The sequence below is a fragment of the Malaclemys terrapin genome, chromosome 1, assembly GCF_027887155.1.
Source record: "Malaclemys terrapin pileata isolate rMalTer1 chromosome 1, rMalTer1.hap1, whole genome shotgun sequence".
Classification (NCBI taxonomy): Eukaryota; Metazoa; Chordata; order Testudines; family Emydidae; genus Malaclemys; species Malaclemys terrapin.
The window spans coordinates 233,769,994-233,783,846 of NC_071505.1; the positions used below are offsets into that span (position 1 = coordinate 233,769,994).

General features: G+C 46.7%; 1 protein-coding gene across 1 annotated transcript in view; it reads right to left on the bottom strand.

The window, feature by feature from the left end:
* Positions 1-13,853, bottom strand: part of CNGA3 (cyclic nucleotide gated channel subunit alpha 3) — a 55,368-nt gene that overhangs the window by 19,677 nt on the left and 21,838 nt on the right. Inside the window, exons 3-4 of the mRNA XM_054016530.1 lie at positions 12,692-12,808; positions 1,203-1,382 (exon numbers count right to left, since the gene is read on the bottom strand). Of these exons, the coding sequence (XP_053872505.1) occupies positions 1,203-1,382; positions 12,692-12,808 (297 nt within the window). The remainder of the gene's footprint in view (positions 1-1,202; positions 1,383-12,691; positions 12,809-13,853) is intronic.

A 13,853-nucleotide genomic window follows, 5' to 3' on the forward strand; every position in this document is an offset into this window, starting at 1 on the left:
GTGTTACTGCATTTTGCACAAATACTTGGGGTGGAGTTTCCAAGCACTAGAAGCTAACGTCCAGATTCTCAATGTCTTTACACTGGGAACTGCTTTCATCCCCAGTACAGAGCAGCAGAGTGAGAGCAGGTAAGCTGACCATATGTCAATGTGCTCTTTTGGGAAGTATTTTCTTCCCAAACAGAATAAAATAAAGTCCAGGTGTAAGGGACTGTTATGTCATAAGCAATGTAAGCTAAAAACGTCACCTCTGAAACCCTTGCCAACATGCTTTTGAGGAAGAAAACATTTTAAGGAAATAGTATTCATTATCATCATTCATGTGAGGTTCAGAGAATTGGTTTGTTCGGTGCTTGAATAGGATTGCGTGGTATCAGTGTTTACACTACAATCTGCTTCTCACTGCAGAGTGGGAAAAAGTGAGGAAACTGGGGCATACCAATAGTTCAGGGGGACAAAGCATTTATTTTCTCCATTCAGGAACTGGGTTTGTTACTCTTACCTGATGAACAAATAGAGAAATAGCATTTCTAAGCTGTGGTTGCACATTTGCTAGCAAGCACAATGACTGCCAACAAAAGCAGCAGGAATGCATTAGTTGTAGCAGAAGTATCACCATCATCTGCATGTTGCACTCCTATGTAAGAATTTCTTATGTTATATCAGCTGATGGGAAAATGTATTATTTACCTAAGTGCTTCTGCAAGCTATCTGCAACTGAGGGCTTGTGCCTCCATCTGTGAGGCCAAAGACCACAGAGCTGCAATTTCAAACTGAACCATGCCTTCCTCCACTGCTTATCCGGGGAGATCTGCCAAAGCAATGGTTACCTTCTGCTAATTATGTATAAAAAGCCTGGCATAACGATCCCTAGAGAAATTAAATTTATTAAGCAGCTCTATCTTATTTCTGTTCCATTGCTGGCTAAGCTCTACTCTATTGAAACTCATGTAATTGGATATGCTGACTTCTGGAGAATTAGGGAAGCTTCAACTTGGACTATACTCACTATTGCTTTCTCCAGTTTTCTTGGAAGTTGGAGGACTTAAATTACTTTCAGGAAAGTTTCTGGAGAATATTAGTTACCCTACTCATTTCCTGTCCTCAAATAAAACCCAGCATGCTCACATCCCATTCACAGAAAGAACATGATTACCCCAAGACCACTCTTCTCCCACTAAAGTACAATCAGATCAACTTACTTTTTCACTTTGCCTGGCTGCTCATCGTTGCTCAAATTGGAGTGAGTGTTACTTTCCCTACTGGATACCTCTTTGAGCTCTGGCCCTCGGATACGCTCAAGGAAAGAATCTGGCCTTTGGTCTTCATGATGCAAATGTCGTGTCGCCCATGATCTCATTGATAAGATGAAACGGGATAACCTGCAAGGAAGAGACACACAATGTTGTTTGAAGAGACAAGAATCCCAGATGGCTCAAGGCTTCCCCCAGGGCTAGAGCCACGCCCAGTAGCAGCTAGAACTTCTGCATCAATGGGGCTTGGGTGGAGTCGGGGTTTTCACAACCTCTGGACCCTGCCACATCACTGGAGCATGACATTTTTCTGTATAATACAACAACTTCCACATCATGGGCTCCCCATCCTCTGACATGGTAAAGGAACCAGGAAGATACCTTATTCACCTGTTCTCAGGGTCCCCTATCAGCACCACATGGGACAGGAGCCACAGAGACATCACTAGCTGTATGGTCAGCAGGCAGGAGGGACTGGAAATCATCTAGAGCTCTAGAAGCTTCTGACATTAGGAGTAATGTAAAGAGGTGAGAGATCCTGTGCTGAGGGAAGGGGGGAGATGTTGAATCCTCATGTGATGATATACCCAAAGGTTGCCATGTGAAGTAAGGACAAAGGGTGATTGGATGGTGAAGGTTGTGAAAAGACTGCTGGAAAGAGATGGAGGCTGGAGTTTCAGATTAAGGGGACACTTTCCCTTTAAGGATATTTTAGTGGGTTGAGAATGTGGATGAATTTTATCAGTAACCATGCAACCTTATTTTGTAAATCTCATCTGTGACACTGGCAAACCAGGTACCAGCTCTTCCCAAGACTGCAGGCATTAGCTAAGAACTGAGAAACTCACAGCTGGAGACCAGACAGTTCACCTGTGTGCTGGATTTGCTCAAAATAGGTATCAGTCTTATAAGCATGTTTTGTGTTTAAACTCTACGAAATGCATGTAAGTTGCTGTGTGTATGAATCTCACTTGTAATGTCTGTATTCCGTGCTATCAGAAACTATGTACGTTTTGCTTTATAACTTTGAAAATGTTTGCTCTGAACTTGTGAACCCAGGCATAGGAATCCTCCCTTCCCTCTCCCCACCCCTCCAGGAGGAGCATCAAAATTTAAGAGGTCCATTACAAGACAAAAGCTTTGTTAATTGCCTCATCCACCCCTGGGGAAGCACACGCAGAAGATCTTGTCCCATCGCTCTGAATGCTAGAAGAGGGAAATAAAAATAGTTGATGTGAGGATTTTTCATCTCTGTGCTGTTTGATTTCTCTCAGGGCCAGAGAAACCAAACTGAAGCCAGAGATCCCCAAGGGTTACTTCCAGTGTTCCTTCTAATTTTTTACGTCCATGTGCGGAATGAATTTGCACCAATATGGAGGTGATATACATCACCTCCATATTGGTGCACATAACAAAATTCATGTGGTGCGGGGGCGAGGGTTTCAGAGTGTGAGAGGGGGCTCAGGGCTGGGGCAGAGGCTTGGGTGCAGGGGGTGAGGGCTCTGACTAGGGGTGAAGGCTCTGGGGTGGGGCCCAGGATGAGGGGTTTGGGGTGCAGGCTGCCCCAGGGCTGCAGTGAGAGAGGACTCCCCCAGCCCTCTCTTACCACAGCAGCTTGGGGCCAGGGAAAAGGTGCCTCTCCCCGGCCATGGCAGCTCCAGCGGGCTGGGCCGGACCAGGAGAGGGGTTCCTCTCCCCGGCAGCTCCGGCAGGCCTGTGCTGGGCCGGGCCAAGAGAGGGGCTCCTCTCCCCTGGCTGCAGCAAGTCAGGGGCAGGTCTGTGCTGGGGAGGGGTGCCTCTCCCTGCCTGCAGGTCCATGGTGAGGGAGAGGCGCCTCTCCCCACCGCAGCCCTGAGCCCCTGCATGGGGCTTAACAGACACCTGCGTGGCCATGTGGCCACACAGCTTAGAGGAAACGTGGTTTATTTCCTTGGTCCACCCTAAAAGACATTTTGAATTGACAGATCTCTCTACAGCTCTGTCACTTTTAGGATTTAGATGGTAACTCATTTGTGGGTACAGGTATAGGTTTGCTTGCTTTAACCTGTAAATAACTCTCTTTTTTCCCCTAGTTAACCCTTTACATAGTTTATTACAGGATTGGCTGCAGGCCTTGTCTTAGGTGTAAGATCTATGGAACCCATTGATCTGAGATAAGTGACTGGTCTCTTGAGACTGGAAGCAACCTGAATGTGGTTTGATATTTAGTGTACGTGACCATTTATCACTAAATTTGTCTGAATGGCGATAGGCTGGAGAATCTAAGAGTACTGTCTGTGACTCTGTGTTAAGACTGTTACAGTGATCCCTGGTAAAATCTATTTATAGAACATACCACCAGTTTGGGGTGTCTGCCCTGTTTTTCCCAGTCTGCCCTGAGGTAGGCACCCATGGTTGTGAGCCACTCCAGACAGCGTGACATCATCTGACTACCTTCCTATTTCACTTCCTACTGTTTGTAGCTTTTGCCTGTTGTGTCATGTCAATTATTAGATTGTAAACACCTCAGAGCAGACAATATATCTATCTGTATGTTCTCTAAGGTGTCTAACATTAGGGTGACCAAACAGTAAGTGTGAAAAATCAGGACGGGGGTGAGGGGTAATAGAAACCTATATAAGAAAAAGCCCCAAATATAGGGACTGTCCCTATAAAATCGGGACATCTGGTCACCCTATCTAGCATACTGTGTGCATTATGAATAACTAATTATGATAATAGGACTAGCCCCTAATATGAAAGCCACTAATTGCCTGTTGCATGTAAACTAGCATTTCCTCATCCTAAAATCCTAATGGAGCACTAGAATAACATAAACAAACACTCTTGACACCCGTATAAGTTTTATCACTGCTGCATGGTTTCTCTTTATGTTCTTCCCACCCAAAGTTACATGTTCTTAAAGGACAATAGTCGTTCTTTGTAAAAGGGGTAAAGTGAGTCTTTTGCTTCTAAAATGTGTCCAAATGACGATATTTGAGACTGAAATCCCCAGCAGTGATAACAGTTTATCAATATAATATTCCACAGAGGAGACTATTTTCCTCTAATGGCAGCCCAGTCGGGACAGGTGCTGTGTACTTGCATGCTTCCTAGACCTACCCTGAGCAAACAACATGGTGAAATGCTGAACAGAGCAGAACTTCTTTGATAGGCCCAGCAATATTCAAGGAAAGTTCTTTAGACTTCTCCAGATAAGCTAGCATTACATCTATCCAGAATCTACAAGGTGGATGACACAGTGATGAAAACACTAGTGCTTTAGCAATTTAAATGCTACTGTACAGTACATATGCCACTTGACTGCATATTCTCAAGGGCCTAAGACAATAGTTTCTGACAGACTTTTCTCTGAATATCTTACCCTTGAGTTGCAAAGGATAAAAAAGGAAGGAACACAGAAATCAGAGGACAGTTTTTCACATTCCTGTTCCTTTATTAGTTTCCACATCGGGTCAGTATCATACATATAGTCTAAAGCCTACATTAAATTAAGGGATAGAATGTAATTCTAAGACTACAAAACAAAAACTTCACCAAGGCCACAGAATAAATGATATAGCCTTCACCTCATTGACAAAAACCTTCACATATGAAATTAAGGTCCAGTATCTTTGTGCCTGTCTGGTAAACCACAGTTTGTGGTTTGCAAAGATAATGAAAATGATTCATTTGGTTCATCTTAACTACACTAGAAAGCAGAACATTTTAAAGGGGCACAGTCACCTCTTTTAGGGTATGTCTACACTACGAAATTAGTTCGAATTTATAGAAGCCGGTTTTATTGAAATCGGTTGTATACAGACGATTGTGTATGTCCACACAATAAAATGCTCTAGGTGCTCTAGTCGGCAGACCGCGTCCACAGTACGAGGCTAGCGTCGACTTCCGGAGCATTGCACTATGGGTAGCTATCCCACAGCTATCCCACAGTTCCCGCAGTCTCCGCCGCCCCTTGGAATTCTGGGTTGAGATCCCAATGCCCGGATGATGCAAAACAGTGTCGCGGGCGGTTCTGGGTACATGTCGTCAGGCCCCTCCCTCCCCCGTCACAGCAACGGCAGACAATAGATTCGCGCCTTTTTATCTGGGTTACCTGGGTTACCTGTGCAGACAACATGGAGCCCGCTCAGCACAGCTGAGCTCACCGTCACCATATGTCCTCTTGGTGCCGGCAGACGTGGGACTGCATTGCTACACAGCAGCAGCTGCTAACTGCCTTTTGGCGGTAGACGGTGCAGTAGACTGGTAGCCTTCATCGGCGATCTGGGTGCTGGCAGCCGTGGGGCTTGCCTTTTGGCAGTAAATGGTGTATTATGACTGTTAGCCGGCCTATTACAAGTCGGGTCATCGCACATTAGCAGAGTCTTCCCTGAGCAGCAGCTCGTGCAATAGGCCTGAAGACCATCGTCATACACCGCCCCGTATTTGCTGCCAAGCACCCAGAAAGATGCCGAGGGCTATCAGTCACGCTGCACCGTCGTCTTAAGATGTAAAAAAATAGATTTTCTCTGTATTCATTTGCTTCCCCCTCCCTCCGTCAAATCAACGGCCTGCTAAACCCAGCGTTTTCAGTTTAATCTTTGGGGGGGACCAGTCTGTGACAGTTGTTTGTGTCTCTCCCTGATGCACAGCCACCGTTCTTTATTTTAATTCCCTGTGCCTGTACGCCATGTCGTCACTCGGCCCCCCTCCCTCCTTCCCCTAGGCCGTCAGATACTACGTTTGCGCCACAGCTCGAGCCGAGAAGCGGTTCGCGCCTTTTCTTTGAATTCTGGGTTGAGATCCCAATGCCCGGATGATGCAAAACAGTGTCGCAGGCGGTTCTGGGTACATGTCGTCAGGCCCCTCCCCCCTCGTCACAGCAACGGCAGACAATAGATTCGCGCCTTTTTACCTGGGTTACCTGTGCAGACAACATACCACGGCAAGCATGGAGCCCGCTCAGCTCAGCTGAGCTCACCGTCACCATATGTCCTCTGGGTGCCGGCAGACGTGGGACTGCATTGCTACACAGCAGCAGCTGCTAACTGCCTTTTGGCGGTAGACGGTGTAGCATGAGTGATAGCCGTGGGGCTGGCAGCCGTAGTGCTGCATTGCACCAGCCCCTTCCAGGCGATGGTATATTATGACTGGTACCCGTCGTCGTCATACTGGTATGGCTGTCAATCATGGCCACCTGGGCAGACATGCTACTGTTTTGATGATGACGGTTACCAGTCATAATATACTATTTTCTGCCAATTGCCCAATATTGTCTGCTAAGCACCCAGAAGAGGCCGAGGGCGATGCTGGGTGCTGGCGGACGTGGGGCTGGCAGACGTGGGGCTGCATTGCTACACAGCAGCAGCCCCTTGCCTTTTGGCAGATGATGGTATATTATGATTGGTACCCATCATCATCGTACTGGTATGGCTGTCACTCATGCTGCAGCGTCGGCTGCCACCTTAAGATGTAAAAAATAGATTTGTTCTGTGTTCATTTGCTTCCCCTTCCTCCGTGAAATCAACGGCCTGCTAAGCCCAGGGTTTCCAGTTTAATCTTTGGGGGGACCATTCTGTGTGACAGTTGTTTGTGTTTCTCCCTGTTCCTGTACCTGTACGCCATGTCGTCACTCGGCCCTCCCTCCCTCCCTCCCTCCCGCCCTCCTTCTCCTGGTCCATCAGATACTACTTTCGCGCCTTTTTTCTGACCAGGCGCCATAGCTAGCACTGGGATCATGGAGCCCGCTCAGATCACCGCGGCAATTATGAGCACTATGAACACCACGCGCATTGTCCTGGAGTATATGCAGAGCCAGAACATGCCAAGGCGAAACCCGGACCAGGCGAGGAGGCGATTGCAGCACGGCGACGAGAGTGATGAGGAAATTGACATGGCCATAGACCTCTCACAAGGCACAGGCCCGAGCAATGTGGAAATCATGGTGTCACTGGGGCAGGTTGATACCGTGGAACGCCGATTCTGGGCCCGGGAAACAAGCACAGACTGGTGGGACCGCATCGTGCTGCAGGTATGGGACGATTCCCAGTGGCTGCGAAACTTTCGCATGCGTAAGGGCACTTTCATGGAACTTTGTGACTTGCTTTCCCCTGCCCTGAAACGCCAGGATACCAAGATGAGAGCAGCCCTCACAGTTGAGAAGCGAGTGGCGATAGCCCTGTGGAAGCTTGCAACGTCAGACAGCTACCGGTCAGTCGGGAATCAATTTGGAGTGGGCAAATCTACTGTGGGGGCTACTGTGATCCAATTTGCCAGGGCAATGAAAGACCTGGTGATAGCAAGGGTAGTGACTCTGGGCAACGTGCAGTCAATAGGGGATGGTTTTGCTGAAATGGGATTCCCAAACTGTGGCGGGGCCATAGACGGAACCCATATCCCTATCTTGTCACCGGAGCACCAAGCCACCGACTACGTAAACCGCAAGGGGTACTTTTCAATGCTGCTGCAAGCCCTGGTGGATCACAAGGGACGTTTCACCAACATCAACGTGGGATGGCCGGGAAAGGTACATGATGCTCGCGTCTTCAGGAACTCTGCTCTGTTTCGAAAGCTGGAGGAAGGGACTTTCTTCCCGGACCAGAAAGTGACCATTGGGGATGTTGAAATGCCTATCGTGATCCTTGGGGACCCAGCCTACCCCTTAATGCCATGGCTCATGAAGCCGTACACAGGCAGCCTGGACAGGAGTCAGGACCTGTTCAACTACAGGCTGAGCAAGTGCCGAATGGTGGTGGAATGTGCATTTGGACGTTTAAAAGCGCGCTGGCGCAGCTTACTGACTCGCTCAGACCTCAGCGAAAAGAATATCCCCATTGTTATTGCTGCTTGCTGTGCGCTCCACAATATCTGTGAGAGTAAGGGGGAGACCTTTATGGCGGGGTGGGAGGTTGAGGCAACTCGCCTGGCCGCTGATTACGCGCAGCCAGACACCAGGGCGGTTAGAGGAGCACAGCAGGGCGCGGTGCGCATCAGAGAAGCTTTGAAAATGAGTTTTGTGACTGGCCAGGCTACTGTGTGAAACTTCTGTTTGTTTCTCCTTGATGAACCCTCCAACCCCCCCCCCCCCCGACCCGGTTCACTCTACTTCCCTGTAAACCAACCACCCCACCCCACCCTCCCCTCCCCTCCTGCTTGCAGAGGCAATAAAGTCATTGTTTTTTCACATTCATGCATTCTTTATTAGTTCCTTACAGAGGTAGGGGGATAATTGCCAAGGTAGCTGGGATGGGTGGGGGAGGAGGGATGGAAAAGGACACACTGCATTTTAAAACTTTAACTCTTATTGAAGCCCAGCCTTCTGATGCTTGGGCGATCATCTGGGGTGGAGTGACTGGGTGGACGGAGGCCCCCCCACCGTGTTCTTGGGCGTCTGGGTGAGGAGGCTATGGAACTTGGGGAGGAGGGCTGTTGGTTACACAGGGGCTGTAGCGGCGGTCTCTGCTCCTGCTGCCTTTCCTGCAACTCAACCATACGCTCGAGCATATCACTTTGATGCTCCAGCAGACGGAGCATTGCCTCTTGCCGTCTGTCTGCAAGCTGACGCCACCTATCGTCTTCAGCCCGCCACCTCTCCTCTCGTTCATGTTGGGCTTTTCTCATCTCCGACATTGACTGCCTCCACGCATTCTGCTGTGCTCTATCAGCCTGGGCGGACATCTGCAGCTCCGTGAACATCTCGTCCCTCGTCTTACGTTTTCTCTTTCTAATGTTCACGAGCCTCTGCGAAGGAGAAACATTTGCAGCTGGTGGAGGAGAAGGGAGAGGTGGTTAAAAAAGACACATTTTAGGGAACAATGGGTACACTCTTTCATTACAAGGTCGCATATTTCGGCTTGCAGGCAGCCATCGTAGGCCACAGTGTTTTGGCTTTTTTAACCTTCTTAACATGTGGGAAAGGTTGCAAACAGCAGCGCATTTCCCATATCAAGGATGAATTGGGTTGTCCATTTAAAATGGGGTTTCAATGTAAAAGGAGGGGGCTGCGGTTTCCCGGTTAACATGCGGCACAAACACAAGTAAACCACCCCCCCCACACACACACACACGATTCTCTGGGATGATCACTTCACCCCTCCCCCCGACCGCGTGGTTAACAGCGGGGAACATTTCTGGTCAGAATAGCAGGAACGGGCGCCTCTGAATGTCCCCCTTAATAAAATCACCCCATTTCAACCAGGAGAGCTTTCTGGAGATGTCCCTGGAGGATTTCCGCTCCATCCCCATACACGTTAACAGACTTGCTTGCTTTTTTTTTGTAATGTTTACAAATATTTACAAAGTTACACTCACCAGAGGTCTCCTGTGTGCCCTGAGGGTCTTGGGTGAGTTCGGGGGTTACTGGTTCCAGGTCCAGTGTCACAAACATATCCTGGCTGTTGGGGAAACCGGTTTCTCCGCTTCCTTGCTGCTGTGAGCTACCTACAGTACCTCCATCGTCATCTTCCTCGTTCGCCGAACCGTCTTCCCTGTGTGTTTCTCCAGTGAGAGAGTCATAGCACACGGTTGGGGTAGTGGTGGCTGCACCCCCTAGGATCGCATGCAGCTCCGCGTAGTAGCGGCAAGTTTGTGGCTCTGCCCCGGACCTTCCGTTTGCTTCTCTGGCTTTGTGGTAGGCTTGCCGTAGCTCCTTAATTTTCACATGGCACTGCTGTGTGTCCCTGTTATGGCCTCGGTCCTTCATGGCCTTGGAGATCTTTTCTAATACTTTTCCATTTCTTTTACTGCTACGGAGTTCAGCTATCACTGCTTCATCTCCCCATATGGCGAGCAGATCTCGTACCTCCCGTTCGGTCCATGCTGGAGCTCTTTTGCGATCCTGGGAGGACTCCATGACGGTTACCTGTGCTGATGAGCTCTGCGTGGTCACCTGTGCTCTCCACGCTGGGCAAACAGGAAATGAAATTCAAACCTTCGCGGGTCTTTTCCTGTCTACCTGGTCAGTGCATCTGAGTTGAGAGCGCTGTCCAGAGCGGTCACAATGAAGCACTGTGGGATAGCTCCCGGAGGCCAATAACATCGAATTCCGTCCACACTACCCCAATTCCGACCCGCAAAGGCCGGTTTTATCGCTAATCCCCTCGTCGGAGGTGGTGTAAAGAAACCGGTTTAAAGGGCCCTTTAAGTCGAAAGAAAGGGCCTCGTTGTGTGGACGTGTCCAGGCTTAATTCGGTTTAACGCTGCTAAAGTCGACCTAAACCCGTAGTGTAGACCAGGCCTTAGGCACCAGTTTTACAAACCTAAGATCAGTCAAGAAGTTCCTAATATATATTTTGATTCCACTGAAAACCATTCACCAGCAGAATTTGCACCCCACACATTGCAGCACTGTGTTATTGCATGAGAACCTGAAAGTAAAAGTAATTAGAAGCACAAAGGGAACTAAGTAGTTTATTTTCCATTGTCCAAGATGAGAGAAATGGAGAATAATAAACTACATTTGTAAAATGACTTCATTTTTAATAATCATTGTTTGCTTTAAATATGTGACATTTAACTTGAAAGTGTCCTCACATAATTAATGACTATATCAGAAGACAAACAGAGCTCTGAATTCAGTTGAAATTCTTTAGGTCAGGCACAGAGGCTCCTATTTAGGAATGCACTTAAATCCAGGTGTGACGGGTTGGATCTCAGAAACCCCCTGGGAGCTGCCACCTGATGTACCAAGATGACCTCTGCTCCTGTTTTCCCTGTCAGCTCAGGACTCCAGCACCCTGTCTTGCTGAGCCAGACACTCCCGTCTGCTCCAACAAAGACCCAGGGTCTGAATTACTTGCCCCAAAGCTGCAGGTTTACCTGAAAACAGCTAACAGACGTGTGCTTGTCTTTAGCACTCAGATGCCCAACTTCCAATGGGGTCTAAACCCAACTAAATTTGTTTTTCCCTGTATAAAGCTTATACAGGGTAAACTCATAAATTCTTCTCCCTCTATAACACTGATAGAGAGATATGCATAGTTGTTTGCTCCCCCAGGTATTAATACATACTCTGAGTTAATTAATAAGTAAAAAGTTATTTTATTAAATACAGAAAGTAGGATTTAAGGGGTTCCATGTAGTAACAGAACAAAGTAAGTCACCAAGCAAAATAAAATAAAATGCGCAAATCTATGTCTAATCAAACTGAATACAGATAATCTCACCCTCAGAGATGCTTCAGTAAGTTTTTTCCTCAGACTGGACACCTTCCAGGCCTGGGCACAATTCTTTCCCCTGGTACAGCTCTTGTTCCAGCTCAGGTGGTAGCTAGGGGATTCTTCATGATGGCTCTCTGCCCTTGTTCTGTTCCACCCCTTTATATATCTTTTGCATAAGGAATCCTTTGTCTCTCTCTGGGTCCCCCACCCCCCACTGGAAAAGCACAAGGTTAAAGATGGATTCCAGTTCATGTGACATGATCACATGTCACTGTAAGACCCCAAGCCTTCATTCCTCCGATCCTGACTCACAGGAAGGCTTGCTTGCAAACAGAGCCCCAGTCGATTGTCCTGGTTGGTGGGAGCCATTAAGATTCCAAATCACCATTAATGGCCCACACTTTGCATAATTACAATAGGCCCTCAGAGTTATATTTCATATTTCTAGTCCCAGATACAAGAGTGGTACATTTATACAAATAGGATGATCATACTCAGTAGATCATAAGCTTTGTAATGATACCTTACAAGAGACCTTTTGCATGAAGCATATTCCAGTTACATTATATTCACTCATGACCATATTTTTATAAAACCATATAGACTGCACAACGTCACACCAGGCTCCACTTCAGACACGCGCTTAATTCCCAATGAACTAAATGGGACTTAAGCACATTCCTGAAGATAAGCATGTGCTTAAGTGCTGTCCGGGAGAGATGTGTTTTCCTAAACCTGGGCCAAAGTCAGCACCTCCAACCTTTGTTGACTGAGGCTCCAAGTGCATCACAGACATAATTTAATCCTAAAAATACTCAGCAATCCCTGTATTCTCAACGTTTACGTCTGCTTTTTTGTCAGAGCTATCCACCATCAAGACTGGGTAGGAGGGAATAGTTATTACACTCTTATTACATAAGATTATATCCAGTTAACAGTCTGAAAAGAAACTTATTTATCCCTTCCCTTACTGTCTGACTTTACTACTTATTTTCCCTCCATATTCAATGTATTTTCAGCATTTATTAAACCTTTTTCCTATTTGAACTACAATGTGCTTTTCTGCCCGAGCCCACTCGCCAACTCCAGCACACTAAAAATTGAGCTATAAGGTACAAAATTAAGGTTGAAGCATCTTTTGTTCCATTTTATGTTCATTATAGGCTTTTTGTGTTTTCAGATGGACTGAACTCATTTTCTAGCAAATCTATGATGACCACCCCTGTCCTCCCACATTCAACAACCTTTTGCAGACCTGCTATCCTTTAATATTCAAAATTAAGCTAGTTAGCCAGTTACCTAGCCATTGCTCCAGTGCCTGTGAACGAGCTCCTGCGGGATTCAGACAGGCCTCTTGTCTCCATGGAAATGACTCTCTGCAATTCTGAAGAAGTGTCCTCACACAGGGAATGGGTCCTGCAAAATCAATTTTAAAAAAGAAGGCTTTTATTCAGCCTGCAATGCATTTGCCACTCATTCAATTCTTCCACTCACATAATAAGGGGGCAGGGGGAGCAATACTCTTTTCTCCATCACAAAGGCTACTGCAGCCAGGTGCTTAATTTTTAGAATTGCTCTTTTAAAATCCAGCAAAAGCCTAAGTTTCAAATGTATTTTTTCCTTTTTGTTTTTAATAAAATTTACCTTTTTTAAGAACAGGATTGGATTATTGGTGTCCTAAGAGATTTGTGCATATTGTTTGATTAGCTAGTAGCCACAACTAATTTCCTTTGTTTTTTTCTCAGTTCTTCCCCGGAGAGGGGGTGAAAGGGCTTGAGGGTACCCCACAGGGAGGAATTATCAAGTGCTCCTTCCTGGGTTAAAAGGGTTTTTTTTGCATTTGGGTGGTGGCAGCGTTTACCAAGAAAAGAAGACCGAGGGGACTCCCAATAACAGTCTTCAGGTATGTTAAGGGCTGTTATAAAGAGGACGGTGATTTGTTGTTCTCCATGTCCACTGAAGGTAGGACAAGAAGAAATTGGCTTAATCTGCAACAAAAGAGCTATTAGGGAAAAAGTTCTATCACAATAGTTAAGCTCTGGAACTGGCTTCTAAGGGAGGTTGTGGAATCCCCATCACTGGAGGTTTTTAAGAACAAGTAAGACAAACACCTATTGGTTTAGGTATACTTGGTCCTGCCTCAGTGCAGAGGGCTGGACTAGATAACCTTTCGAGGTTCCTTCCAGCCCTACATTTCTATGATTTCTATGAAAACTCTCTAACCCCAGCTTTCTGTGTTTTGGTGCCAGCACAGCTATATCTTAATTAGGGCTGTCAATAAATCGCAGTTAACACACGCGATTAACACAAAAAAATCAATTGCTATTAAAAAAATTAATTGCAATTAATCGCAGTTTTAACCACACTGTTAAACAATAGAATGCCAATTGAAATGTATTAAATATTTTTGGATATTTTTCTACATTTTCAAATATATTGATTTCAATTACAACACAGGATA